This window comes from Rhinolophus ferrumequinum, chromosome 15 (genome assembly GCF_004115265.2).
Source record: "Rhinolophus ferrumequinum isolate MPI-CBG mRhiFer1 chromosome 15, mRhiFer1_v1.p, whole genome shotgun sequence".
Lineage (NCBI taxonomy): Eukaryota > Metazoa > Chordata > Mammalia > Chiroptera > Rhinolophidae > Rhinolophus > Rhinolophus ferrumequinum.
In genome coordinates, this window is record NC_046298.1 from 10,736,411 (window position 1) to 10,764,345 (window position 27,935).

The window sequence follows — 27,935 nt, forward strand, 5'->3', positions numbered from 1 at the left end:
AGAGCGCCTGCCATGGCCTCTTATTCCTGCTCCCTGTAAGAGATAGTCTGAGCGCTTCTCCCAGGAGAAGCTGACTGCTGAGAGGAGAGGCCTGGGAAGTGGGAAGCCAGATGGGACCCTGATGACTGGGGCCCCTCAGCTTTGGGTCCCCCTGGAGAAGTGGCCAGACCCCATGGTGGAAACCACATCCAGGGCCTTGAGACTGGAGATCAGCAGCGGACATTGGATGTGCCAAGAGGAGGAGGCAGGGAGGAGCAAGGTCGCTGGGCCAGGGCTTCGAAGGGTGGGGCACGCGCTCCCAGGCACAAAGGGCGAATTGCACAGGCAGATTCTGTGGAAAGATGTGTGGAGAGACTCGGACAGGAGGACGGGGGCTAGGAAAGGGACGCAGTCTGGACCCCACCAGTGCCTGGGTGGTGGCGGTGCTCAGTGTGTCCTGGATGGACACGTGGATTCCAGCACTGTCCTCTGGCACTCAAGAGGTCTGGTCCCTGACCTCTGCCTTACCATCTGGTGCAGGAGAGCAGAGCACAGGACCCTGTTACAAGACAGAAAAGGGGGCAGCAGTGTGGGGGTGCACTCAGGAAACAGGTTGGCGTCGGAGTGGGGGACACGAGGGGAGCAGAAAGATTTGAGCATGTGGCAGCATTTGAACTGGACCCTGTAAGATAAGATTTCTATTAATGGAGAAGGAGGTGGCATTACAGGCTGAAGGATGGAGGGACTGGTATATGCAGAGGCCCTGGGGTGTGAGAGGCTTGAACTGGGAGTGATGTGAAGTGGAGACTGGAGGGCCTGGAGAGAGTGTGTGTGTGTGTGCGTGTGTGCATGTGTGTGTGTGCGTGTGTGTATGTATGTGTATGCACGCGTGTGCATGTGTGTGTGTGTGTTTGGGGAGTAGGTGGGGTGAGGTTGCAGGCTGGCCGCTCCTTGGTTTGGTGGCAGACTTCTAGTGAGGTGAAAGTGGGGCACTGGAAACTGCCAGGTGCTCAGAAGTGCCAGATCGGTGCCCAGGTAGCCACCAGGCTGGCACCCCCTGCAATTCCTTGCCAACTTTTCCTTGTAGAGCCCCCTGAAGCCAGCTCACCCACCTGACTTCAAAGGGGATTGCACAGGGCACTGAACTTGTTAATCCCCTGAAGGAAAGGTTTTCCAACCCAGTGGGTTTTATAACCTTGCATGCGCGACCAAGCTCCTGGATCCTTCCGCTCCTCCTCTTCCCGCCCTGCAGAGCCTGGGGGAGGAATGCTCGCAAGCGTCATGTGTGGGGCTCCAGTGGGGGCCCAGGGGGTTCAGACAGGCCCTTCCTCCCTCATCAGACCGCCTCTCTCAGTTCTGGCCGACTCTCTCAGCCCCAGCCAGGCTGGAACAGCACCCCTTCTTCATTGTCATTGATCACAGTTGCACCTCTCACCAGGCCATCCCCAGTCGCTGTCGTGTGGTTTTTGCAGCCATCTCCCTCTTTCAAACTCCTCCCGTCCCACAGATCTGGGTTCAAGTCCCAGCCCCACTGCTGGGCAGCTGTGTGATTTCAGACAGGTTGCTTAACCTCTCTAACTTCAGAGTTCTCATCTTAGAGATGGAACTGTTGAGCCCTCCCTCTGAGAGGTGGTGTGAGGCTCGCTGAGATAGCACAGCTGACACACCTGGCTGGGTCCTGGGTGGTGGGCACCTCTCGGACTCCTTGATCTTGACTGTCCTGTAATAGTGTTCATGTTCCCTGGCTGATTGACTGCTAGGAAGTTCGGATATGTCCCCACCCATCTTTATTCTTGCTCATATGCATCTGTGAGATTTTTTTTTTTTTATTGGGGAAGGGGAACAGGACTTTATTGGGGAACAGTGTGTACTTCCAGGACTTTTTTCCAAGTCAAGTTGTTGTCCTTTCAATCTTAATTGTGGAGGGTGCCGTTCAGCTTCAAGTTGTTGTCCTTTCAGTCTTAGTTGTGGAGGGCGCAGCTCAGCTCCAGGTCCAGTTGCCGTTTTCTAGTTGCAGGGGGCGCAGCCCACCGTCCCTTGCGGGACTCAAGGAATTGAACTGGCAACCTGTGGTTGAGAGCCTGTGCTCCAACCAACTGAGCCATCCGGGAAGCAGCTTAGCTCAGGGTGCCATGTTCAATCTTAGTTGCAGGGGGCGCTGCCCACCATCCCTTGCGGGAGTTGAGGAATCAAACTGGCAACCTTGTGGTTGAGAGCCCACTGGCCCATGTGGGAATAGAACCAGCAGCCTTTGGAGTTAGGAGCACAGAGCTCTAACCGCCTGAGCCACCGGGCCGGCCGCATCTGTGAGATTTTGACCCATCTTCCTGCTGGTGATAAACAGGTCACAGTCAGGGTGGTGGCCAGTTTCCCATGGTAGCATACAGCAGGTGCTCAGTACTTGTTGACTGAGTCCAGCCTCACATAGCCCACCCATCAGCTGTGTCTCCAGAATAATTTCTCAGAAGCCTCCAATTTCTTTCCCCCACATCAGCATTAGGAGATTGTTTCACTGAATCTTTTCGTTAAACTCATATTTATTTAATTGCTTATAGTTTTCACATTCTCTTATTTTATTATCATGCCCAGTTTACCAGTGAGATCAGTCACTTCCTCATATCATACATAGCTGAGAAGAGGTGAGTTTCACACCTGTGTCCTGAGCCCTGAACCGTCCCATGTGTTCTAATTGCCTGGCTTTAGGCCATTCTTGTAGCTGCTCTGCACTTCAGTTTCCCCATCTGTAAAATGGGATCGTCATGGTACCTACTAGGTCGTGCTCTTCAGCAATTAGATGTGAGAATGTGTGTAAAGTGCTGTTTGCAGCGTCAGGCAGGCTGTCAGCAAATGGCAGTCGTAGGGCTGTTGTCCCCAAGCTGCCTCCTCAGTGTCCTGGGGTCTCCCCTACCCTCTGTGCTCCAGTTGCCTGAGGCCTTTCATCTGGGATGTTCCAGTTCTTTCTCTGGGTTCTCCACACAATTCAGGCCTCCCTGAGATGTGCCTCTGGGGACCCTGCTTAGGCCTCAGGTTCCCGTCACAGGGGAGAGAGTAGAGCAGGACATCTGGGGTTGGGCCCTGCTGACTGGCCACGCACAGCTCTGACACCAGCTGGGTAAAGCCAGGTGCCCCTCACATGCAGGACTGGAAGGGTGCCCATGAGTTGTCATGCCTAGCCCGAGCGTGTCTTTTTGTTCTGGAGAGAAGAGGGGGTGGTAGGGGCTGTCCCTGGAGGCTGCATGGGTGACTAATGCATTTTCCAGACTCCTTCACAGGGTCTTGCAGGCTCAGGAAGGGCCGGGTCTTGGGAATCAGAGGATGTGAATTTCAGGGTCTCCTCCCTTCTCAGCTCCCGAGCAAATTCTTAACTACTCTGAGCCTCAGTCTCCTCATCAGTTAAATGGGAATAATGGCCCTACGTCATTAGCATGATGAGAAGGAGCCCTGTCTCGCCTGCACACAAGCTCATACCAGGGAACTGCAGGCAGCTGCGAATTACGCTGCCAAAGTTCCTTACCCACTTGAACAGAGGTCCCCCTATACATATAATAATAATAATGGTGAGGATAGATCACACTTACATGGCATCATTGCAATCCTCAGAGGTCAGACTCTTGGTGCCTTTCATAGCGGGTACATTTTTATTTCTTCGTGTGATGTGGGAAAGTGGGACATTAGTCTATTTGCAGGTAGAAAGGTGATGATTTTTGTGTGCTTGTACCCAAACAATATGTCTCCGAAATGGTTCTGAGTCAGAGAGACCGCTAACGTTTGAGCTCTGAAGTGGCCCCCTGGGAGCCTCAGTATTGGATGTTGGAAATTTTTAAAAAATCTACTTGATGTATGATTAAAAAGCAAAACTTTCCTGTCTGGAATTTTGATGTCATTTTTTAATGCCCAGAATCTGTAGCCCCGCACAATTTTGTCATAGGCTACCTTCAGATAGGATTTGATTGTGGGCAGGTGTGTTGACCTACATTTTACATGTGGTGGAAAATGAAGCATAGATTTACCCCAGGAGGCTGAAAAGTCAGACCCCGAATCCTCATTTCTAGTTCATCCATTTCAGTAAACATCACTGCTTCACTGGGACATTGCAATGTGGGTGTGGGGCACGCACAGGTGAGTAGGGAGGCATGGTCTGGAGGAGGGGAAAGGCATGCAGATCCCTGAGTGTGCCCTGGGCCACCAGTGGTGACTGTGGGGGTAGGGGGGGAGATGAGCGTGCCGTTCCACTGCACATAGGAGGGCAAAGATTGGTGCAACTTTTAGGAAGGGCAAGTTGGCAATGATATATCAAAAGCTCAAAAGTGATCTGTGACTCAGCAGTTGAATTTTTAGGAACCAATAAAGATGTGTGCAGAGGTGTTTGTTCAAGGATGTTTATCTCATAGTTGTTTATAGAAGAAAAAGGAAAAAAAAAGCTGGAAACAACCTACATGCCTAACAGCAGAGGAGGTTAAATAAATGGGAGTGCACTCGTACCAGGGAAGTGCAGGCAGCTGCGAATTACGCTGCCAAAGTTCCTTACCCACTTGAACAGATGTCCCCCTATACATATAATAATAATGGTGAGGACAGATCACACTTACATGGCATTTGCCACGTGCCAGGCACAGTCCTAAGTGCTTTCTATACATTAACTCATCAAAGCCACCCTATGAAGTATGTGCTATTATTTCCTCCTTTTTACAGATGAGGAAACAGACACAGAGAGGTTAAGTCTCTGGCCCAAAGTCACGCAGATGGTAAGTGGCTGGCTGGGATTTGAATCAGGATATCTGGCTCCAGAGTCCAAAAGATGGTTCAACACAGTGTTTTTTGTTTTTTGGTTTTTGTTTGTTTTTTTAAAGATTTTATTGGGGAAGGGGAACAGAACTTTATTGGGGAACAGTGTGTACTTCCAGGACTTTTTTTTTTCCCAAGTCAAGTTGTCGTCCTTTCAATCTTAGTTGTGGAGGGTGCCATGCCGTTCAGCTTCAAGTTGTTGTCCTTCCAGTCTTAGTTGTAGAGGGCGCAGCTCAGCTCCAGGTCCAGTTGCCGTTGTAAGTTGCAGAGGGTGCAGGCCACCATCCCTTGTGGGGCTCAAGGAATTGTACCGGCAACCTTATGGTTGAGAGGACGCGCTCCAACCAACTGAGCCATCCGGGAGCTCAGCGGCAGCTCAGCTCAAGGTGCCGTGTTCAATCTTAGTTTCAGGCGGCGGAGCCCACCATCCCTTGCGGGACTCGAGGAATTCAACTGGCAACCTTGTGGTTGAGAGCCCACTGGCCCAGGTGGGAATCCAACCGGCAGCATTCGGAGTTAGGAGCACAGAGCGCCAACCGCCTGAGCCACTGGGCTGGCCCGTGTTTTTTGTTTTTAAGAAAATTCTTTTTTCAGTATATAAATTACCACTGAAAAAAGAATCAAAGGATATAAGCAAAAATGTTAACGGCGGTTTCCTCTGGTTTGTATGTGATTTTTACTCCCCTTTGCTCTTCTGTTTTTCTGACTTTTGTCGGTGAATGCGCATTGTACAAAATTCCAGTTCTGTTTTTTAAAACTAAAAAATGAACAAATGCATCAGGGATAGTGCTAAGTACTGGGGTGCTGATGAAACCAATCCCGCGAGAATTCTGTAGAAGAGCTGACGTCCAGTGCTGTGGAGAGGTGGGTTCTTGGAAAACTCGAGGGAGAAGGAGTCATTTGAGGTGACTCCTCAAATAGTCACCTCAAATAGGCTGAGTACGGGGAAGAGGAAGTTGCTACTGGCAAACTGACCATTTCTGGCAAAAAGGTAGAGTTGCAAAAAACAACATGTGGAGGGGAGGGTGGTGCAGGGGAAGCTAGGTTGAGCCCCCTCCCAACCCCCCAGATACTCAGATCCTAATCCCTAGAACCTGGGAATTTTACCTTATATGACAAAAGAGACTTTGCAGATGGGATTACGTGAAGGATCCTGGATTATTCAAATGGGCACTAAATGCAACCACAGGTGTCCTTACAAGAGGGAGGCCGAGGGAGACTGGACCACAGACCACAGAAGAAGGTGATGTGACGCCTGCAGCAAGACGCTTCCCACTGCTGGCATTGAAGATAGGCCGCCAGTCAGGGAATGCAAGGAACACAGCCCTAGAAGCTGGAAAAGGCAGGAGATTCTCCCCTAGACCCTCCAGAGGGACAGCGGGCCTGCCAACACCTGGATTTCCACCCAGTACAGCTGAGTTTGGACTTCTGATCTCTAGAACTCTAAGACAATGGATGTTTTAAGCCACCAAAGTTGTGATTTGTTACCACCGCCTTGGGAAACCAAGACGGGGTGTACCGGTCAGACTCTGTGCCTCAGCCCCTGCAGAGGGTGGCACCACGGGGTCTGGAAACCTGGTTCTGATCGGCCCGAGCTGTGTGACCTTGAGCTGAGCCTGGCCCAGCCCAGAGGGGTCCTGCGGATCAGCTGGGAGAGCCCCTGAACCCTGTTTCGTACACATTGACAGGATGTGAGCTTGCTCCCAACTCACACAAACCTCACTGTGCTGCCGCCCCTTTTCTTAATCTTCAAGTGCCTTAAACCACAGGTGGTATGTACATCCAACCAGAATGACCATGCGTCTTAAGCCCCATAACAAATACCTCTGAGGACCGAGACGTTGTTCCAGGGCACCTGTTGGGAAGAGGTGGCAGGGCAGGTGCTGTGTGCCTGGTGATGCAATGCATCCTGGGCAGGTGAGATGGGGAGGGGGCCGGAGCCTTCTCAGAGGGGGTGGAGGGCATATTTCTAGGGTGTCCTCTCCCCAGACTGGGAGGTTTTGTAGCCAAGTCCAAGGTTTGCACACCCACGATCATTGTCTGTGCACCCGAGACTGTTTCCTGACAGCCTGCGCCAGTGGCCAGGCTCTTGCAGGCTGGAAGTGGCTTGTAAAAATATCGCCCATGTTATTGTCCCAGAGTAGAGATGTCCTGATGGGGCCTGGAGCCTGGGGGTGGAGCAGGGGAGCTGGTTGGTTCTCCTTCAGGAAGATCCCATCCTGTCCTATCCTGTCCCACGCTGAGCCCTTGCACAAGCCTTTCCTCATCCATAAAGCGAGAGCTTTGAGCCCTTGCCAGCTCCATGCTATTCATGTGAACTCGGCTTATCGGGCTGGGGCAGAGAGGGGTAGTGGGCAGGGATGGCCTGCAGATCCCTTGCAATCCCAGGTGGCCATCTAGTAGGCCCCAAGATGTCCCGGGGGTGCTTTTGACCATCACAGGTTTGGATCCATCTAACGGAAGTGCCTGGGTTGAAAAAGACCTAAACTGCTAGAGTGGACGCTGGTGCTGCCATGTGAGTGTGGTGGAGAAGGCTGCCTCCAATCCCATGAGCCCTCTGGCCCCACACCTGGGCCTGGCTGCCCGTGTGTGATTGCCAGATGGGTGGGTGGGATGCTGGCCCCTCTGGAGGTGATGTTAGGTCTCTTGGTTACAAGTGACAAAAACTGAATGTAGACCGACACAAAGGAGAATGTGGGCTGTCCATCCACCTCTGTCTCTCCCCCGCTGCTCCATAGCATAAAGAGCCAGGGCAAGTGTGTCTGTGTTTCTGGGAAGTTTGCCAAATTCGGCAAAGATACACAGAGGAATGGAGGCAGCTTTGTTAAAGAAACTTGAGAATATGTGGCAAAAAGTACCAAACTGGGCTGGGCTTTTAAACTTTTGAATGTAGGTCATGGTTACCTGTGTGGATACACTTACCGTGGGTTCGTGAGGGGTGCGTTAGAAGGAGCTGGTTCACTAGTGAAAGAGAGAATAGAGACTCGCTTCATGGATTGTGTTACAGAGAGGAAGCTGCAGGTTCTGGATCAGCTCCAGTAGTTCCCTATTTTTCCTTGGGCAAGTCCCATCCTTTCCCTTTGCTTTGAGTTCCTTTAGCACGTTAGGGTAGGTCTCCAAGAAAAATGCCCCAAGTTTAGATTAACTTCAGTGGTACGTGACAGAAAACCCAAGCTAATCATAGATGAAGCAAGCTAAAAGTGTGTTTCCCTCTTTCATAAACAGAGCCTGGAGGTAGGCATCATCCAGAATCATGGCTTCATGAGTCTCAGGTCCCTAGACTCCTTCTATGTTGCCACCTTTAGTATCTTGCCTCAGGGTCCAAAATGGCTGTTCAAGCTCCCACTGTCACATCTGTATTCCAGCCAGGAGGAAGGGTTGAAGAATGGCCCTTTAAGACCACTACCCCAAAGTCACATGCTTCCATTTCCATCTTCCTGGAAGAAGGTTGCCACATGATCATAGATGGGTTTTATTCCCATTGTCCACCTGCCCATCTAAAATGTTGGGATCTGTTATTAAGGAAGAAGGGGAGAACAGATATTGGGGGACAAGTCATTGTCTCTGCCACGGTAGGACTTTTTTACTGGCTCCACACAGAAGCTGCCCACGTGGGATGTGTTATGGAGAGTCCAGTTCTGTCTGCCCTTGCCCTTGGTCTGGGGATTGGAGGTTTATTGATGTCTGTGTTTCACGCCTGAAGCCATGCTGTGTACAGAAACTGTTCACTCATTGGTCCTGTGCCACAATAGGAGAAAATGTTATGAAAGAGCTATGTTATGTCAACTTTAAGACGCACATTTTTTTCATACTTTAACGTCTCTAAAATACAGTCTCTGACATGGACCTCAGAATGTGCAGCTTGGAGGGAAATCCTGGAGACAGCAGTGGCACACTCTTGGAAATGGCCGCACCAGTGGTCTTGATGTCGGAGGAGCCGGGGCTGCCTCAAAAAGCACGGACGCCAGCAACTTCCAGACACTAATTCAGAAGCATCAGCACCTGAATGTAAAGAAGTTTTAGGAAGACCTTAAACAGTTTATTTCACTTATATTTTTCTTTTTAAAGAATTCACAAGAGTGATAGATTCTTTAAAAAATCTGGGTCCAATGCAAGGAACCAGGGCTCCTTGGAGAAGTGGTTGACCCCAGGGTTGAGGTAGGGAAAGTGAAAGATGAGTTTGGAACATCATATGGGGCTAGAAAATTAAAAACTACTCAAAAAATAATGAGTGCATGGTGAAAGGACCCAAGAGCCAATATAAAGGAACCTGCAATGGCCACATCTGGCACATTTTGAATAACGAAATCAATAATGATAGCAATGGATTATAAGCCACTGAACAAAATAAATATCTATGACTTCAGACTTATGTGAATAAATAATTGCCTAAATAAATGGAGGAGAAAGGGTAGCTCTTTCTTACAGGACAATTCCAATTAATAAATGTAGAAGGGATGATGGAAATAGAAAAGTATCAGTAAGCGAACACCTTAGTAATAATTGTAGGCAAGAGTCATCAATGGTTGCTAAAATTAGTGGGCAGAAGTCTGATGAGAAACAAGACGTTTACATAGTCTCAAAGTATCTTCCCACAGATACTTACTAGTACAAAAGGAAATAGAGTAACTTTACAGGGGAGAAAACTGCAGACACCGCCTTAGTCAAATAAATGATCAAGGTTAATATCCCCAGTAATAAGACACATTGACATCACTTACCCCCGAAAGGAGGCAGTGATAAGGACACATCAGTCCTCTTGTATTCTTGTCAAAAATACGTAACCTCGGCCTAATCATAAGCAAACAACAGACAAACCCACATGGGGGGACTTTCCACAGATACAGCTAATAGGTATTCTTCAAAAGTGCCAACATCATGAAAAACAAAGACTGAGGAACTGTCCCCACATGGAGGAGACGACAAGACACCCAAATGCAGTGTGGCATCGTGGATTGGGACATTGGGAAAACGGATGGAATTCATACACCGTATCAAATCAGTGTTTCATTTCCTGGTTTCCCTCATTGGATTATGATCCTGTAGCATCACATTGGGGGGAGCTGGGTGAAGAGTATGTGGGAAATTTCTGCCTTGTCTTCTCTTCAGTTTTTCTGTACGTTTAAATTGTTGCACAATGAAAAGTTACAAGGTGGGGGGAGTATTATGTCTTCATTTTGGCAGTGCTTTTTCCTTTTCCATGGGTACGTACAATGTTAGTGTGAGTTATAATCAATGGCATCTTAGATTGGATAAAATCTGCTACGTGGAATAAAAATCTCCTTTTATACCCTTCCAAGCCCATGTCCTTCCCTCGAGATAAGCATTGTTACAGTCACCCTGAATCATGTGAGGACCTTTTTCTAAATTTCCAAATGTGTACCTGTTCAGTACATATGTTTTTTACACAAATGGACTTCTTTATACTTACTATTCTGTGACATGCCTTTGTCTTTTGACTGCCTGTTTTAGAACGCTGTGTGTCTGAATGGAGATGCCTCATTTTTTAAATAGCTGCGTGCTGCTCTGGGGTGTAGGTGTTCCCTAGCTTTTGGTTACATTCTCCTGATGTTCGTTTGGGTTGTTTCCACATTTTTACTCTACACAGTGCTGCAGCAAGCATCCTTGCACACTGCCTCTTAATGTACACGTGGGCGTTTCCTTTAGGATAAATACCTAAAGACAGAATTGCAGAGTTGACAGATAATTACAGTTTTACAAACTACCAAGTTGTCTTTTAAATAAAGGCGAACCCACTGCCATCCAGTCGGCAGTCTGCGAGAGGAAGTGCTGTTTCCCACACCCTCACCAGCACTGAGTGTTATCAGTCTTTTAGTAGTTCTCAGTCTGAGTGAAGAATCATTCAGACGTTCTTTCATTTCATCTCGTTCAACGAAATATATTGAGTGTCAGCAGAAAAATATCAATGATTGTTCTTATTGTTGTAATTGTAAGGCTATGACGGGGAAAGGCATTCCAGGCAGAGGGAACAGCATGGACAAAGGCACGTGCTTCCTATGGGTAGGATATGCCTCCTGAGGCAGCTGGGGTCTTTAGCTCTGAGGGTCAGAATCCCAATATGGCTGCCTTACGCACAGTGGGAATGTGCTGGAAGGATGAGTGAGTGTGTGTGTGCGTGTGTGTGCGCGTGTGCAGGGTGGTGGTAGTTGTGGAGAGAGAGGAATTCACAGGCCCAAATCAAGGAAAAGCAGGAGAACTGGTCTAGTTCAGGTTGGACATAAATCAAGGACTATAACTAGAGAGAGGAAATGGAGGCTGGGCCAGAGAAAGAAATCGTGTTCTCTGCACCCTGCTGTCATGCCACCTACTTGGGGAGACCGAGTACTGGTGGAGTGGGGTTTCAGAGCATGGGACCTGCCACAGGGGGACTGGCCCCAGTTGCTCCCTCCTTGAGTCCTTTTTTCCTCCTCTGTGAAATGGGGATGCTGAGGGAAGGTCAAGTTCCTGTCCTACTCCCAGTGCTTCCCAACCCTTCAAAGTCAGGACAGGGACAGGGAGAGTACTATGAGGGACCACCTGCCTGTACTGCTCCAAACTCCTTACACGCATCTAGTGCCGTTGGATGTTGAGTTCCTGATTTCTGGGGTCTCTGGTTTCGGGGATTCCTTTTAAACCATAGTGTTGGCGTGGGGTGGGTAGAAGGGTGTTTGGATGCCCAGGCTTGGACAGGAGGCATTTCTTTTCTGTGGCACAGACCCCTGTGGCCAGGCCCAGTTTGGCTGTCCTCTTGCCGTAGTTGCAGCTTATTTCGTTTGCTTGTGCCTTTTCTTGTATTAATGGGCCCTAATAACCAGGACTTTCAGGGGTACAGCATCCACAGGGCATCTTGGACCACGACTTTGACCATTTATTTCACAGTCCAGCCTCCTTTCTCACACAGTTTGGTTTCTCCCTGCCCCACAGGGTCTGGTTCACCTATACGGTTTCTCCTGCGTACACTAACTTTACTTAGGTCTTGCCTTCCTTCTCTGTCTGTTCTTGGGGTTTCTCGGTGCGACAGCTCTTGCTGTTTTGGGATGGGAAGCACTTCTTCGTTGTGCAGCACGGTCCCCACTACATTGCACGACCTTTCTCATCTCTGGCTCCTGGGCACTAAATGCTGGTAGGAGTCCCCTGTTGTTGAGACAACCCCCAAATCCCCACAATATATTTCCAAACCTCCCCTACCTCTGTCTGAGCAATGCTTCCCATTCAATAGCTGCTTTATTCCGTAGGGTATGTAACTATCACCTATCAATTTAATTGAAGCATTGATGGAATAGTTTCAGGAATGACCATGTAGTCACTTGTATCTTTTAACCCTAATAAATCTGAGGGTTCACATGGCCCAGGTCTCAGCACAGAATCACATTTAAAGAAGCACAAATCAGCAACCAAAAATAATTGAAAAGAAATGCAATTCCTCGAAAAGAATCCACCCATATTCGCAGGGCCAGGAGCCTCTTTCACCAGGGGCCTCTCACAGGTCTCTGTCATCCCGCTGAAGAGGCTGTATTTCCTCTCCCCCATCCCTTTCCTGTCCCTTTACTGCGAACTTCAGGGGAGTCTCCCTCCCAGCAGGTTTGAACCCTTCCTCAGAGGACAGGAGGAAGAAAACTATGTGTTTGTCTTAAGTAGGCAAACCCCTATCACTTATCTTAAACTATTTTTGTCCCATCCAAGTGGGTACAAAAATCTTCCATTTAAAAGGCATTTTTCTATCCTGAGTTGTCTCTGTCGCACCTCAGAACTTTCTGAAGTGGACCAAGGGAGGCTAAATGCCCACTTTGCGAGTAAGCAACCCTTTTAGTGATTTGCTAGAAATAAAGGTAGACAATTGAGTGATGTACAAGAAATAGTGGCCATGGTTCCTGTGACACCAGTCCTCACCGTTGGTAAGCAGAGGGTTGGAATTCATCCCAGGCCCATGTGGTTTTAACACTCAATGTTGCCTTCAGGGAATCGGGGATCAGAGGGGAACACAGCAGCGTGAAAAGTGCCATCACTGTCGCCTCGCAGACCCCTGCGGTGGCCCAGGCGACCCTGCTCTGTGCTACTAACTCCTTGCAGACCTGACCCAGGCTTCCTTGGGGGAGGTTGTTAGGTATCTCATTTTCTTTCTTTCGTTACTTCATCTTTATTAAGATATAATTGACGTATAACGTTGTGTAAATTTAGGTGTACATAGGATTTGATAAGGAATCTCATTTTCTTATAACTTATCTAACAGCTCTTTTAAAAAGATTTTTATTAAAAATTTAGCTAACATACAATATTATATTAGTTTCAGATGTACACCATAGGTATTCAACATTTACATACCTAAAGAAGTGAGCATAAGTCCAGCAACCATCTGGCACCGCACTACGCTATCGCAATGTTATTGACTATATAATTTTTCATGGCTCTTGTTTGTTTTTTAAATCAGAACTTTCTTAAGAAGAACCTCCTCCGCCTTTCCCTCTGGCCTCTGTTTTGGAGCCCCACACCACCACCTGCTGGGCTCTGGGCTGTCTCTGTTTTCCACGGGCTGAGCCATCCCCAGCTCTCTGGATTAGAAGGTTTCTCTCCAGCTCCCTTCCCCACCACCCCCTCCATCACAGGCCACCTGTCCCTGCACTGCCCACTCTCAGCCCTTTTAATAGCACCATCCTTGGGGAGGATGCTCTCCAGAGTGGTTTCAAAGCAGGCCTGGGTGAGGGCGGGGACACCCCAGAGCTGCCAAGGCGTTTAATCGAGTTGGGTGCTCAGGAAGCTGGTGGCTATAAAAGTCCTAATGGGGGAAGAGTTTCCCAAGGTGGGAATCCTTCTTTTAACTTCCCACCCAGATGGATGGATGAGTGTGCAACCATCAGAAAGCATGGAAGCGAAGGGGTGGGGAGGATGCCTTTCTAAAAATACAGCCCATCTGCATTGTGTTAGCTGGTTTCCCCGGAAACCACTGGGAACAGAGCTCTCCAGCATGGCACCAAGGTGCAGGGACCTGGGGGTTGCGGGGCAGGGGCCTCCCTGCCTGGCCTCTGCGCTAGGAACAAGGCTCTCCCATGGGGCTCCACAGCTCTTCATTAGCCATCCAGGAGGCCCGAGTGGCCAGCAGCTGCCAGCCCAGCCTCAGCACGTCTCACCCCAAACTCGACTCTGGTGGGGACCCTTATGCATTGAGGCACCAACTTTGTAACACTCTGGAGAGCTGATGCTTTGAGCTTCTCACGGAAGGGAAGGAAGCCCAGGGAAGGTCTGGAGCTGAAACCTGGTCTCATGACAGTTCGGCCACCGAAATGGGTTCCATCCATGGCCCTGTGCCCTTGGGTTTCAAGCAACCACGGTACCAACTCTCGAGTCCCTGGGCCTTCCATTGATAGAAGCCAAAGCAGCAGGGATGGGCAGGGGTGAGACGTGGCTGGGGGAGAGGGGGTGTCTTCTGACCAAACAGCTAGTGGAATTGGCAGCCTTTCGGGGCAGAAGGGAAAGTCTGAGGGCTTCATCTGTAAGAAAGGCTAAAAATAGAGTTGGGAAGGAAGGGAGGGAGGGAGGAGAGGAAGGAAAGAAGGAAGGAACCCATGAGGTCAGGCAGCCGTGGTGTTACAGAATAAGCACCGGATTAGACTACGTGTCCAAATACCCGGTTTCCAGGCCTGGCCCCATCTGCACCTGCCAACGAACCTCTCTCAGCCTTGGTTTCCTCATCTCACTGCTCACCAGGGTGAAATCAAATAGCAAAAGAAAGCACTTTGTGAGTTAGGAAATGCTGTGCAAGGAGAAGGAATTGTCACTGATCTTCAACCAAATAGTCTTTTTTTTACTGTTTTTTCCTGATTTCAGACTTATAGGCCCTCATTTTCAGTCTTTCACTCAGGGATAATGCCTGTTAACTTTCTGATGTGCAATCCTTCCAGGCTTTTTTTGTGGGGCTGTTTGTATTTCTCATAATTTGAATACTATATGTTTTATAACTGCTTTTTCTATTTATTGTGACACAAGCATTGCCCCATGTTATGGAATATCTTTTAAAAGTCACTGACCCATAGTGTATTTGTCTAATGCCCTTTTCATAGGCACTTAACTTCTTCCAGTTTTTCTCTAATATTATAAATGGCATGGTGGTGGGCGTTCGTACAGATAAGTCATTAGGTGCCCTCTCTGGTTTCCTTAGGAAATTTCTTCCAGGGAAGGGGATTGCTGAGTCTGGGAGTATGAATCTTTTAAGTAATGTTAAGTCATTCTGCAAAACGGCCCTCCAGAAAGAGGTCTCAATTTATACACCCACAAACAATATTAAAAAAATGCCAGCTTCACTGCGAAGTTTGCCGGTTCCATTGGCCAAAACAAAGTACCTTGTTTTAATCTGAATTTCTTTGACTTCTAGTAAGCTTTAATAATTTCCCATGTATTTATTAGCCAATGTTAATTCTTTTATGAATTTCCAGGTCATGTCCTCGGCTGGTTTTTCTCTTAGTGTATTCTAATCTATGCCATCCTGAAATCCAAGGGAGTGATGGCAGTGCCAGGCTAGATGGATTGTGGGCTGAATGGTCACCATGTGTCATCCCTCCCTTCCGGTGGTCTGTCTTGATGGGCACCTCCTCCTTCAACATCACACTACCAGGGCCCCCCCGTTTCTCCCCTCGGCTGTCCTCACCCAGGCTTGTCTTCCAGGCGCTCAGGACAGCCTCAGCTCTGTCCCCCTGTCCCCTAGGACCCCACTAACAAGTTCTAAACACAGAGGGCTTCTGTCTGCCGATGACAAATTGTTTTAGGAATCGCCCTGTATTGCTTTTCTTCCCTGACTTCTTTCGTTTTGTTTGTTTGTTTTAAAGCATGTTTTAACTTTTAAGAACAAATAATAACCTTGCATCCGTGAGCCAAGCAGGCGAGCCCGGCAGACAGAACCTTGCTGCCCTGATGAAGGGCTGCGATGGGCCTGCGCTTGGGGACCCGGGGATGGAGCGGTCAGTGTGGTACTGATGCCCCTGCCCCAGCCCGGGCTTGTGTTGGGAGAGTCAGAGCAGGACCGGGGCGTCCCCGCCACAGCAGGCCCCAACCCTCGTCCTCCCTCCCCAGGGCTCCTGCTTCACGACGTGACCATGGCCGGGCTGCAGGAGCTGCGATTCCCGGAGGAGAAGCCGCTGCTCCGGGGCCAGGACGGCGCGGAGCTGGTGAGTCCTCCCCATTGCGGTCCTGGGGCGGAGGGCGCCCTCTCGTGGCCAGGAAGGAAACCGCGTTTTCCCTCCTTTCATGCCGAGCTGACCTTTTATGGGGCGAGCCACGCACCAGGAATCCTTAGGCCACCCTGAGAAATCCAGTCCTCTGCCTTGGGAGCGTTTCCGGCCAGGCCGAGCGCCTATGCGACTAACATCCAGCCAACCTCGCTGTGGCTTTGGCTGTCTTTGAGGCTGAGAGGCTGTTTAGGACAGTTACTCCCGTTCGATGAGAACACTGAGGCACAGAAAGGTTAATTCACTTGGCCGAGGTCACACAGCCATCAGGGAACAGAGCCTGACTCAACCTCTGGTGCTGGGAGGCCCTTGAACCCCAAAAGGGTACCTGCTGGGCAGTGCTGCCTCCAGCATGGATGGTGCCTCCCCACCTGCCAGGGCCTATTCCTAGTCCGTAGCTTCTCTTTTTTCCTTACAAGCTCTGAGATATGAGAGCAAGTGTCACCAACAGTGGCTCCAGGATCAGTGGCTGGAGGCACTTGAGGTTGTTCTTTTGTCCTAAAGGACCCTCATTGGAGCTCTAGGCGTTAAATTCTGGTTATTTCTACCCCACACTTTCTTGTTGTGATGACACCTGGCACCCTTTCCCTTTCGCTCCCTCCAAGGAAAAGCTATGCTCATAGAATTCTGAGGCCTCAGGGCTGGGGGGTCTCTCCTGGTTATGCTTCCCAGCCCCCATCCTCCTCCCTCCTGCCCCCTAATTTACAAATGGACAGGCCAGGACCCAAGTCCCTGAACTGGTCTCTGCCCCACAAGGTGAGCCCAAGAGCCACTGAGCACCACGTGTTGGGACAGAGTAGTAGCTGGTTGGGGTTCCAGGGGCCCAACCCCATGAGGCTAGCAGTCCTTCCCAGAAGGGTACAGTTGTATATTTAAGACAGAACCCTGAGTTAACTTATAAGTTCAGATTATCTGCGGGCAGCCCCCCAGGAATGGTCAGGGGTGGCTGGTGAGCTGGAAAATGTACACTTTGCAGGCCCTCTATTTCCATCGTACTCCCTCCTTGGTCAAGACCCCATCAGCACTTGTCCAGAAGCCTGCAGGAAACTCTGCACTGGCCCCTTTACTTTGCACAACCCTCTGAAAATACATCATGTCACTCGTCTGCTTCAAGCTGGTCCGTGGCTGCCGTCTCACCGAGAGTTACAGCCACAGCCCTTCCTGAGGCCCAGGATGAGACCTGTACCCCGCTTGCCACATTCTCCCCTGCTCACTCCTCTCCTGCCTCCCAGGCTCGTTGCTCTTCATGGAACAAACCGATCATTTTCCCAGCTGTTCTCTCTGTGTGGGATACGTTAGCCCAGTAGTTTTCAGGGCTGGCCCCTTATCGTTCAGGGTGTTATGTGAGGTCTCAGCTCCACTCCCCACGTAAGGACGCAGGATATGGTGAGGCCAAAAAGGAACAGCAACGGAGCCATGGATAGGGGGTTCGTACTACTATAGTCTCGCTGGCGGCTGGGTTGGAGACACAGGAAACAGGTTCCACACAATCTGCAACCTGCTGTCTGCTTCTCTGCCAACCAACCAACCCCACTTGCTAGCTGCAATCCGCTGTGCTAACTGCAATCCGCGCTTGCTAGCTCAGCCACCATCCGCTGCTAGCGTAGCCACGGCAGTTATATTAGTGGCCAATGGCTCACTGGTTACAGCTGACGGCCAAATAGCCACAGATGATGGCCATCCGATCAGAATTGATGGCCATTTACTACCTGAGCCAGCACCTTTCCCTGTGAGGACAAGAACCTGGAAACTGCACTCCTGGTTCTGTCCCCACATTCCATCCCTCCAGGGTCTCGCCTCACAATCTACGCGACAAGCATCTTCCGCAAGGGGCCCTGTGCAAGGAGCCTGGAGGTGAATGCAATATCCTGGGCACAGCCAGTCTCCCCGGGCACAGCCAGGGTTTCTCAGGGTACCACCAGTCTTTATGGACACAGCCTGGGTTCTCAGGGCACCGTGCTGGAACAATAGTGGTTCACAGCCAAGGTGCTTACATATTCTCGATGGCGGCCAGTTGAGACACAAAAGCAAACATCCGCCTGCACCCCAACAAGGGGTCTTCCTGCACCAGCCTTGCTGGCGGCTGAGGGAGACACAGGAAGCAAACACCCGCCAGTTCCACTGCATGGTGGTACGTTCCCAAGCAAACAGTCAAGCGGTCCATTAAATTAGGGATGGAGCCCATTCCCCATAGTCCACAGTCATTCACCAGGGCTGTGCGTTGGCCTCGCAATGTGTGCCCTCTCCGCAGGGCGCAGGGCGAGGGCTCCAAGTCCTTCCCAACCTGGGGGTGAGGGATGACCTTGACCTCATCCGCGTCTGCCACAGAGAACTCAGCAAGCGCTTCCTCCTGGGACTACAAGTCCTGATCCAGGCTGCCTCAGCAAGCACTTCCCAGCCCACATGGTCACAACGACCTTCGCTTTCTCTGGCCTATACTGGTTGGAGAACCGTCCACGTCTTCCCACCCCTCCACGGGGGTCCAGCTCTCCGGCAGCTGCTCCTCCTGGTCTTCCTGAGACTGAGTGTTCATACGCACAAACTGCTCCACCGCCCTTCGGAGAGCTTTGGCCGACACCATACCCTGCTTGCTTCACCATGTGTCATGTAGGGTGTTATGCGGGGTCTCTGCTCCAGCTCCCCACATAGGAACGTAGGACATGGTGAGGCCAAAAAGGAACACCCACGGAGCCATGGATAGGGGAGTCACACACTACATTCTCGCTGGCGGCTGGGTTGGAGACACAGGAAACAGGACCCACACGATCTGCAACCTGCTGTCTGCTTCTCTGCCAACCAACCAACCCCACTTGCTAGCCGCAACCCGCCGTGCTAACTTCAGTCCGCACTAGCTCAGCCACCATCCGCTGCTAGCGTAGGCATGGCAGTTATATTAGTGCCCGATGGCTCACTGGTTACAGCTGACAGCCAAATAGCCACAGCTGATGGCCATCTGATCACAGCTGATGGCCATTTACTACCCGAGCCAGCACGTTTCCACGTGAGGCCGAGAGCCTGGAAACTGCACTCCTGGCTCTGTCCCCCACACCCCTCATTTTTTTCAGGCTCTGCTCAAATGCCCCGTCCTCAGAGGCCTCCTCTGACCACCAGGTCTAATATTGACACCCCAGCATGCTCGGTGCCCTAGCACTCACCACCCTCAGGCCGTGCCCTGCAGGCTTCTGGAACACAGACCCTGTGGATTTTGTTCCCTGGGTCCTCCCAGCGCCTAGCAGCGTAGGCAATGATGGGCCAGGTGGAAGCTATAGGTTGTGATACAACTCAGAAGAAAGAAGTTTCTCAGAACTTTCTGAAAAGTTCCTCCACCCCACAACCAGCCTTCTGGTGAGGGGACCCCTGCACCCATCACAAGAGCTGAGGTGTGAGGGTTACAGGGCAGCCTGCACAGAGGTGCTGCCTGCTGGTGCGGGGTGTGCTGAGGGCACACGTCCTGTGCCTGTCCCACCCCTCACCTCAGCAGGGCATCCCAAGAGATGCCCTCACACCCCTTCTCTGCCAGCGCAGCCCAGCCCCTTGGTGCCCGTCCCTCCATGACTCTGTGAGCACTGTCCCCTTTGACCAGCAGCCTCTCTGCCTTCTTTCCGCTGCATTTATCCCTCACCTCATCCCACCTGGACCAGAGCCAGGGCCCCAGCTTAGTTCCACCCGTGCCCCCCTGCCCCCTCCCCTGTCAGCACAAGCCCCCTGCTGTGAACCTGGTCACATCTGCTTCTCTCAAAGACGCATTAACAATCCCCCCACCCCATCCTCAACGCCCCAAAAACCTCCCAAGTGTTCCCAGCGGGGCCTTTGCAGATCTCAGGGACACCTGGTGCAGTCCTGCCTTGCTCTTTGCCTTCCAGAGCCATCCTGGCTCTCTCTCCCGGATGGTTACACTCGTAGACAGACCCTCCTGTTCCAGCTACAGTTTGTGAAAATGTCTGTCCCTGTCACTTCTTAAATCTTCCGCAACCTACTGGATGCAAGTTCCTTGAGTCCAGTGAAGCGTGGATACTTCCACGCATTACCTGCCGTCCCTCCCACTCCCCTATTCCGTCAGCTCCTATACCCCCAGTGCAGTTCCTCCTGGACCTCCAGGGTCTCTGGATTGGCTTGTATTATTCCTGCTGTTTCTTGGTTTGGGGACCTGCCCTTCCCGCAGCTTCCCCTTCTCCTAGGGCCCTGCCATTATCGGCCTCATCCTTTGTGTTGATTTTGTTCTTAACAAAATTGCCTCCTCCCTCCTTCTCTGACACAACTGAGCCCTTAGGGTCTCAAGAATAAAAATCTCTCCCATCTCTTTCCCTGGCCCCCCCCCCTCCCCCCCCGTGCATGGTCTCCCAGTGGGAGGATTCATCAACAACGAGCCTTTCCCCTTCCCTGAGAACCCCAGCCCCTTCTTCAGAGGTTCCTGGAGTTGCCTGTGGCCGCCATGCTCCCCAGCCCTCCCCATCACAGCCCCAGGAGGTGAGGCCTGAGGACAGCCGTTATTTCTGTGACAGTGTGACTGTGTCTTAGTAGTCACAGTCCCCCAAAGCCTGGCCTTCCTCTTTGGGTTGTGAGACCCTCTAATGCCTCTGGTTCTCTCCACTACCCTTTCCACCCCAATTGCCAGAGGTAGGTGGTTGAACTTGTCCTTCCTTATTTGGGAAGTAAAACATCCGAATTGGTGGCTTTCTTTCTTTTCCTTTCTACTCCCGTGACTTGGGGTCGTCTTCCTTCTCGCTGCTCATTAGTGGCCATCCCCTTCTCTTGCTGTATCCTGAGAACACCCTCGTTCCAATCTGCTCGTCTCACGTATCCACCTGTTATTCAGGGGAGGCTTATGGAGCTTCCGCAGCATCCAGAGGCGAGGGCAGGACAGCCCAGTTCCAAGGATGCAACAACAGCTAACACCGTGCTTCTCCTTTCATCCTTGTGGACTTTGAGGCTGGGAGGGTAGGTGACCTGCCCGCAGCTGAGCAGACAGCAGTGGAGAGGTTTCTAGACAGATACAGTAGGAGGCAAGGCAGAGGCTGGGTTTGCGCTGATTCCCCGTGAGGTTTTTTCCCCAAATAAGACCCAAAGAGGGCGCAGAGTGTCTGAACACAGGGGTTCAAACCTCCACTCCTCCGCTCTCCATCTCTGCTGTCTGGGGAACCGTGGGGGTGTCTGAGCTACATTCCTCTCATTTTCCAAGTGAGACTTGTTCAGATCTCTTATCTTTGGGGAGCCCATTCCACGCCAGGCTTTGTGCTGAGAGCAGAGTCAGATGTGGTCCTGCCCTCATAGTGCCTGCAGTCCAGTGGGAGAAATGGGCATCAATCACATATTCACACTGGTCAGTAAATGAGCCCAAAAGGAGAGGACCTGGTGCTCTGAGAAAGTGAAGCAGGCCAGCCTGGAATGGCGGGAGCTGCTGCCACTGCAGGCCCGGACAGCTCCTTTGTGCAGGCCAGAAAAGCCCCTTGTTCCTCCCTCACCATCTGAGCCTCAGCTTCCCCATCTTTAAAGTGGGTATGGTAGTCATGCACGCTCTGCTGCCCTTCCCTGGCCTCTGGCCTTGTGCACCGATAGTCAGACCTCGAAAACCATCTGTGGGGGAACAGGACAGTGACCATTGGCAAGGATTTACAGTCAGAGATTTCAGAGATTCTATCGCTCTCTAGCTCTGTGATGCAGCCTCTCTCAGCCACACCCTACTCTCCTGTCAAATGGAAATCTTCACATTTTAAATGAATAGAGAAAATCGATTTGAGCAGCTGTTCCTAGGCTCATCCGTCAGGCACTTACTAGCTTAGTACTTGGAGCTTGGGAAGCCCGGGGTCACTTTTGGTAAGATGAAGATACAATGGGGAACGGTGAGTGAGTCTGCTCAAGGCCGAGCCCTGTGCTCCCCCACCCTCCAACCCCCACCCCTGCAGCCTGGGCCTAACCCCCACCTCCTCTGTTTGCCTTCCCGTAGGAGAACTCTGACGCCTTCCTCTTGGCCGTGGACACAGACTGGAAGGTAGGTCTCCGTTCAGCCTCCTGGGATTGGGGACCCACAGCTGGCTGGCCCCTCCCCCACCCAGCCTGGTCGCAGAGAAGGGTCACAGCCTATCCATGTGTCCCAGCCTGGAGCGGCAGAGGCTTGGCACCTTGCAGCTCAGGAATACCCTTCCTGCTCACTGTGGCTCTACCTGCCCCCTGCCCAGTGGGGGAAATGCCCTCTCCCTCCCTGAACAGGAGGGGGAAGGGAGGCCTGGGGGGGAGTGAGGATGGAGATGGGAGGAGGGATGCTGTCATCTGAATCAGCATTTTCCTCCAATGAAAGCCAGGCTAATGCTCTGAAATAGCTCCTGTTTCCATGGCAGTTGTTGCCGGGACAACCATGTCCTCTTTAGTTAGATGCCAGATTCCCTGTGAAAACTGAAATCGTTCTTTGTTTTTGTTCTTCTGCACAATGATTTCACTCACTCAGCCAGACATTTCTCCCCTCTGGGTCCCGTAGTGGCCATTTATTTCCAGTTCTTGGAAAACGTCTAGTGGCAGACACAAAGGGATCCTCACGGATTCCAGGGCCCCACTTGCCATCAAAAGAGGCTGAACAAATTCAGACCCTCTGGGACCTTCCTTCTGGCTAGATGGAACCAGCCCCATGCCACTGCCCTGGCCAGGGCCTGACTTCGATTTGGGTCAGTCTCCGGGCCCCAGGACAGCCCCAGCCTTGTAGTCTGGATGCAAGGGTGATTCGGGAGGTGGGGTGACCTGCTAGCTCCTCCCCCGAACACGCAGCTCCGCAGGGAGGGTCCAGATCGGTCGGGCCTGTGAGCTGGACCCTGCGTCATGAGCTCCTTCAAGGACGCAAGTAGAGGCTTCAGAGCAGCCAGTGGATTCGTGCTCCAGTCCCCCAGGAGTTCCAGCTGCAAAGGGCTCTGGAGCTGGGAAGGACAGGATGGGGCCTGGGGACTAGGGAACAAACAGAAGCCCAGAAAGAGAGGAGGGAGGGATGCGGCCACGAGACCGTCCAGGTCCAGCCGGAGATCAGTGCGGTCACACCACGGGGTCCTCTTTGCTCTTTGTCCTTCCTGCTCTGATTGAGAGTGAGAATGTGTGGACACACAGGCCATCTTCCCCGGGGAGGGGGCGGGGGCTGGTGAACAAAACTCCGAGAGCAGCCAGCGCCTGCCTGACACAGAACACACACACACCCTGGGGGCAGCGTGCGAAATGGGACAGACGAAACATGGGGTCCTTCACACTCCTGAGCTGGGCCCAGCCCGGGGTGGGGTGGCCGCCCCACGGTGTGTGGGACCCTGGTTCTCAAGACCCTTCACTTGGTAAGGGCAGCATGTGTCAAAAGGCACCTTATCATCTATTCTGCTTATACCAGGTGGAGGGGGCTTTTTTTTTTTTTTTTTTGTAGAAAAGCAACTTCAAGGATGGCCATGCCTCAATGGGCCCAGGCAGTGTGAGAGGCAGAAGGACAAAAACAAGAGGTCCAGGTGCTAGCCCTGCCACTTATGGGCCATGTGACCTCCAGCACATATCACTGCCTCGTTTGTACAGTGAGACAGGCACCTTGGACCTTCCCAGGTTTCTGTAGGGTCAGGGATGGTGCCCGCAGGCCTGGCACTCAGATCTTCGGCTGACTGTGACTAGTGGCTACTAAAGCATGGAGTCAGAGCCAGACTACCTGGGTGTGGCTCTATGCTCACTGGCTGTGTGACGTTGAGAAGGTTCCTGAACCTCTCTGTGCCTCATTTTCCTCATCTATAAAGAAGACAAAATGAGGTGACATGTGGGAAGCATTTAAATAGATCCTGACATATGGCAGATATTCTAATACACATTTGCTACTCTTAATGTGAACTCAGGCCCAAAGTGCTAAGGTGCTAGCAAGCTCCACTGCTTACTAGCTGAGTGGGAAAATTAACTTCTCTGCACTTCGGTTTCCTAATCTTTCCTCATAGGTTTGTGAGCATTATGTGTTATCCTTGCATCTACCTGTGCAGTAGGCACTGCTGTTTTCCCATTTATCAATGTGGAGGCTCAGAGAGGTTGACTGACTTGCCCAAGGTCACACAGCAAAGACGTGGCAGAGTTCTGATAGATGCCTGGATTTGACTAGCAGGACCTGAACCTGCCTTGTTCAGCTACAACCACTGCACAGCCTCCAGGGAATGGGGCCAACAGTTCGGAGAAGCACACAGATTTTCCCATTTCTTCCCTACCAGATGTGGGCAAGGTCCCAGCAGGCGCAGGGTCAGGTCTGGAGTGATATATGCAGCGTTTTGTCATCCTGAAAGCAACTCTGTAAGGAAAGCACAATTCCTGTTTTACAGTTGAGGACCCTGAGGCTCAGAGAAGTTAAATCATGCCATGGTTACCCAGTTAGTGGGTGGGGAGCTGGAGCTTAAACTAAGGTCTGTGGATTTGAGGCCAGTGAGCTGAGCAGAAATGGGGGCTGTGGCTTGGAGAGGGCAGTGTCTGAGGTCAGATTCTCACCTGGGTCTAAGGGTGGGAGAGGCCACTCAGAGGTCAGAGGTTGGAGTGGGCATACGATTGGGGGATGGGGACCATGGAGGAGCAGGGGTTTGGTGGCAGAAAGGGGGAAAGGCCGCCTCTTTCTCCACTTCAAGAACCATATGGGACCATCTGTGGGCAGGTCAGGGGGCAGGGCGGTGCCTCTGTAGCCTGCCTCAGTGGCAAGCGCCTCTTCCTATGCCCAAGTAGGTTCAGGGAACAGGGAGCGTGGCCAGGATGTGATGGGCTGGGGGGGGGGTCACCCCGTTCCACACCCTGTTCCACACTCTGCTCCAGGCCTCCACAGCCAGAGGTCAGAGATGGGGCAGGGACAGTGGTTGGTGCCCCCCCGGGCAGAGGACATGGCCAGGAATAGTGTACAAGGCAGGTGTTGACCAGGTCACTAGGCACCCAGTGGCAGGGAGGTGACCGCCTTCCCCCAGGGCAGCCAGTGCGCAGGGCTGTCGACGCAGGCTGGGGTGAGTGGTGCCATCTTTCACCAAAGAGACAGAATGAGGGTACAGATGTTCAGCACCCCTCCCTTCTCTCTGTCGCTCCCGCGTCTCTCAGCCCTTGGGCGCCCTCCTCTGCCCCTTCCCTGGCCTATTTCATCCACTGTTCTCCTTTGCTCGCCCTCCTCCTCTGTTTTCTGTACCTGCCTGTCTCTAGCCAGTTCTCCACCCAAAGCCTTGCTGCTTAGGACAGGGCCTGAGGTGCTCATGTGTCCTACTCCCTAGAGATCTGAGAGCCAAGCACCATGCTGGTTGGTTGGGTCCAGGAAGAGGGCTGGGTGGGTCTGCAGGATAAGCGTGGGGGGCAGAGTTGGTGTGTGCCCCCCCCCATAACCTTCCTTTTAGCAGTGTGGGCAGGTACTGGGTGTGGAGACTGCCCTAGGGGAGACGGTGGGGGTGGAGGGGTGCTGAGGAGAAGGAACAATACACATTCCAGGTGGCTCCAGAGAGCAGTGACTCCCCACGTCCCCTGAAGGTGAAGTGACACAGGCCTTCCTGATGTGAAGGCTGGGCTTGGGGCCCTCTCAGGCCCCTCACAGATCCAAGAGTGTGGGCCAAAGGCTGCGGTGGCTGGGGTGTGGGTGTCTGTCAGAGGTTCCTGTGTACCTGACACAGGGCGCGTCTGTGCATATGGCCGAGGACCCCTTGTGCAGCTGCAGCTGTTGGTGTGTCCTGTGTGCTGGGGGCTGGTGGGATACAGGGGCTGGGGACCATAAAGGATGATGTATTGCTGGGGTGGGGGTGGGGGTGGGGGCGGGCCAGGAAGAGCAGGAGCAGGGTGAGCGAGGACCTCAGAAGCCAATTGGAGCCAGGTTCTCCTGACAGCCAATCTGGGAGCTGGGGCTCCAGGCGAGTGAGTGGCTGCTCAGAAACCCCGCAGGGAGGAGGGGCGGGCCTAGGACAGGCGGGCTCCGCGTATAAATGTGCCTGGAGCGGCGCCCCATCACAGAGCCGCTGGCCTCCCGCTGGAGCTACCCCCTCCCTCTGGACCCCAGTGACTCAGGCCTTTGTTTGCTCTTCCTCGTCGAGGCGGGTCGCCTCCCTCGGCAAGATGCCCGAGTGCTGGGATGGGGTGAGTGAGGGTTGTGGGGATGCGAGGTGGTTGGGAAGGAAGGTGCATCCCTCTGCTTATGTCTGGTGGCAGATCTGCCTTCAGTCGCTTCACTTTGGGGGGAACTGAGGCAAGGCCAGCAAGTTCTAGCCCCTGGTGGCACTGGCCTGCAGCAGTGATTGGGGGTTGCCTGCCAGTCAGGACCTGTGGGAGAGGGCTGAAATCTGCATAAACGGACCAGGCTGTAACTTGGCTGTAAGCCTGTGCGGACCCGTGGGCCAGCGTGTGTACATATCACTGACATGTGCCCTCCGCCTGGCACGTGCCCGGCTGGCGGCTGCCTCGCGCCTGTAATCACCTCAGCCCTGCGTGTATCTGGATGTCTGTGTGCGCAGGTGTCTGCCCTTCTTACCCTGTGGGGTCGTCTTGTTTGTTTGGGTGGCTGTACCGGAGTGCGACCTGCACAGACAGCCTCTTCCTTTCTTAGGAGGTGCGTGCAGCCACTTCGTGGTCCCCAAGGCACTGCGAGGACGTCTGGGGCGGGGTGCTAACAGGGCCTTCAGGCCGAGGTTCCTGCGGGAGAGGAGACGCGCAGGGGTCGCGGTGCCTTATTTTGTGGGTGAGGGAAGGCAACGCTGGAGCCATCAGCCTGTGGGGCGGGGGGACCCCAGGTGGGCGGCAGGGCGCCTCCTCCTGCCCTGGGCATTGATGCCCCCGGGTGCTGTTCTTGCTCAATAAGAGATGGGCAGGGCACCCCTCTCCCTCCACCTGTCACTCCCTCCTACCCTGCCGGGTCCGCAGACCACCGGCAACCGCGTGGGCCTCCCCGCCGAATGACTGATTCGGGTGACGGAGAATCGCACTTGCCCTCCCACCCGCCCACCCCTCTACCCCTGCGCGGGCGCTGAAACTCAGCTCCAAAGGCCCGCATACCTCAAGGTCACGGACGAGGGGAGACGCACAGGCTGAGGGGGGACTAGCTGCCGCAGTGCCTCGGGCTGGTGTCCAACTGGGGGCGGGGGGCGGGCTCTGACGTCACTGGGAGCCAATGGGAGCGGTCGGTCTTGGTAGTTGGGGGCTCCGAGCGCGTCCGGCTGCCGCCTTTAGGGCGCCCCGCGTATGCAGCACCTGGCGAGACCTGGACACTGGGCCTCTATCTGACTGAGCTGGGTCTGAGCTCCTGGTTCTGCGGGAGGGGTCAGCCAAGGTCACTGGGCCGCGCAGCTGGGGCAACCGGGCCGATGCTCCGGACAGCCCTTCTCGTCCCCGCCCTTCCCGTGCCCAGGAAGCTGAGCCTTAGTGGAGCAGGCACCGCAGCTGAGTCCCGCCGCCCAGGGGATGGCGATGGGGCAATCACACCAGGGCTAGGAGGGGACAGACACCCCATCACATACACCCACGGGTGGTCTGGGTATGGAAGACTGCCACCCTGGGCCCTGACTTGTGCCTGAAAGGGCGAGGGGGTGACTCCGTGTCTCGAGAAACTGCCCTTCGTGCCTCAGGAAGCGCAATGCAGCTATTGTGCAATGGGTGCCCCTCCTGCCCTCCAGCCCCACCTTCCATAGCGCTGTGCACCCCTCCTGCCCCTGCCTGGCCCTCCAGAGCCCAGAGTGTGGGGGTGGGGGATGCAGCATGGCCTCACCGCAGGGAGCAGCAGGGACCAGCCCCTGCGTAGTGGCTCCCTGCTCTGGCTGCCTGCTCGGCAGTGTCTTGGGTGGAGCTTGATCTCCTCAGACAGGCAGGCTTCAGGGCATACCCCTGAGGCCTGCACCTGGCAAGGCCTGCCCTGCCCTCTCTGGGCTTGACCTTGGGCAAGTAATTTCTCCTTTCCCAGCCTGAGTTTGCCCCTCTGTGGCTTGGCTCCCTGTGAAGAGGAGAGAAGAGTGTTCAATCCGTGGACAGTGA

The 27,935-nt window shown here is 52.8% G+C and overlaps 1 protein-coding gene and 1 long non-coding RNA gene across 6 annotated transcripts in view; one reads left to right on the forward strand and one right to left on the reverse strand.

Annotated features, from left to right (window-relative positions):
* NDRG4 (NDRG family member 4) overlaps positions 1-27,935 on the forward strand; it is a 39,847-nt gene that overhangs the window by 1,092 nt on the left and 10,820 nt on the right. For 3 of the 5 annotated variants that reach the window (XM_033127876.1, XM_033127873.1, XM_033127872.1), the window contains 2 exons: positions 15,826-15,920; positions 21,925-21,969. In XM_033127876.1, coding sequence (XP_032983767.1) covers positions 15,849-15,920; positions 21,925-21,969 — 117 coding nt within the window. In that variant the 5' untranslated portion in view covers positions 15,826-15,848. Of the gene's footprint in view, positions 1-15,825; positions 15,921-21,924; positions 21,970-25,894; positions 26,052-27,935 lie in introns of those variants that run through there. The other 2 variants (XM_033127874.1, XM_033127875.1) reach the window with 1 other exon arrangement.
* On the reverse strand, positions 23,424-27,272 carry LOC117034662 (uncharacterized). Its single transcript, XR_004425128.1, has 3 exons — positions 26,964-27,272; positions 26,443-26,603; positions 23,424-24,255 (listed from the first exon to the last, which is right to left on the reverse strand). It is a non-coding gene; the product is annotated as an uncharacterized LOC117034662 (long non-coding RNA).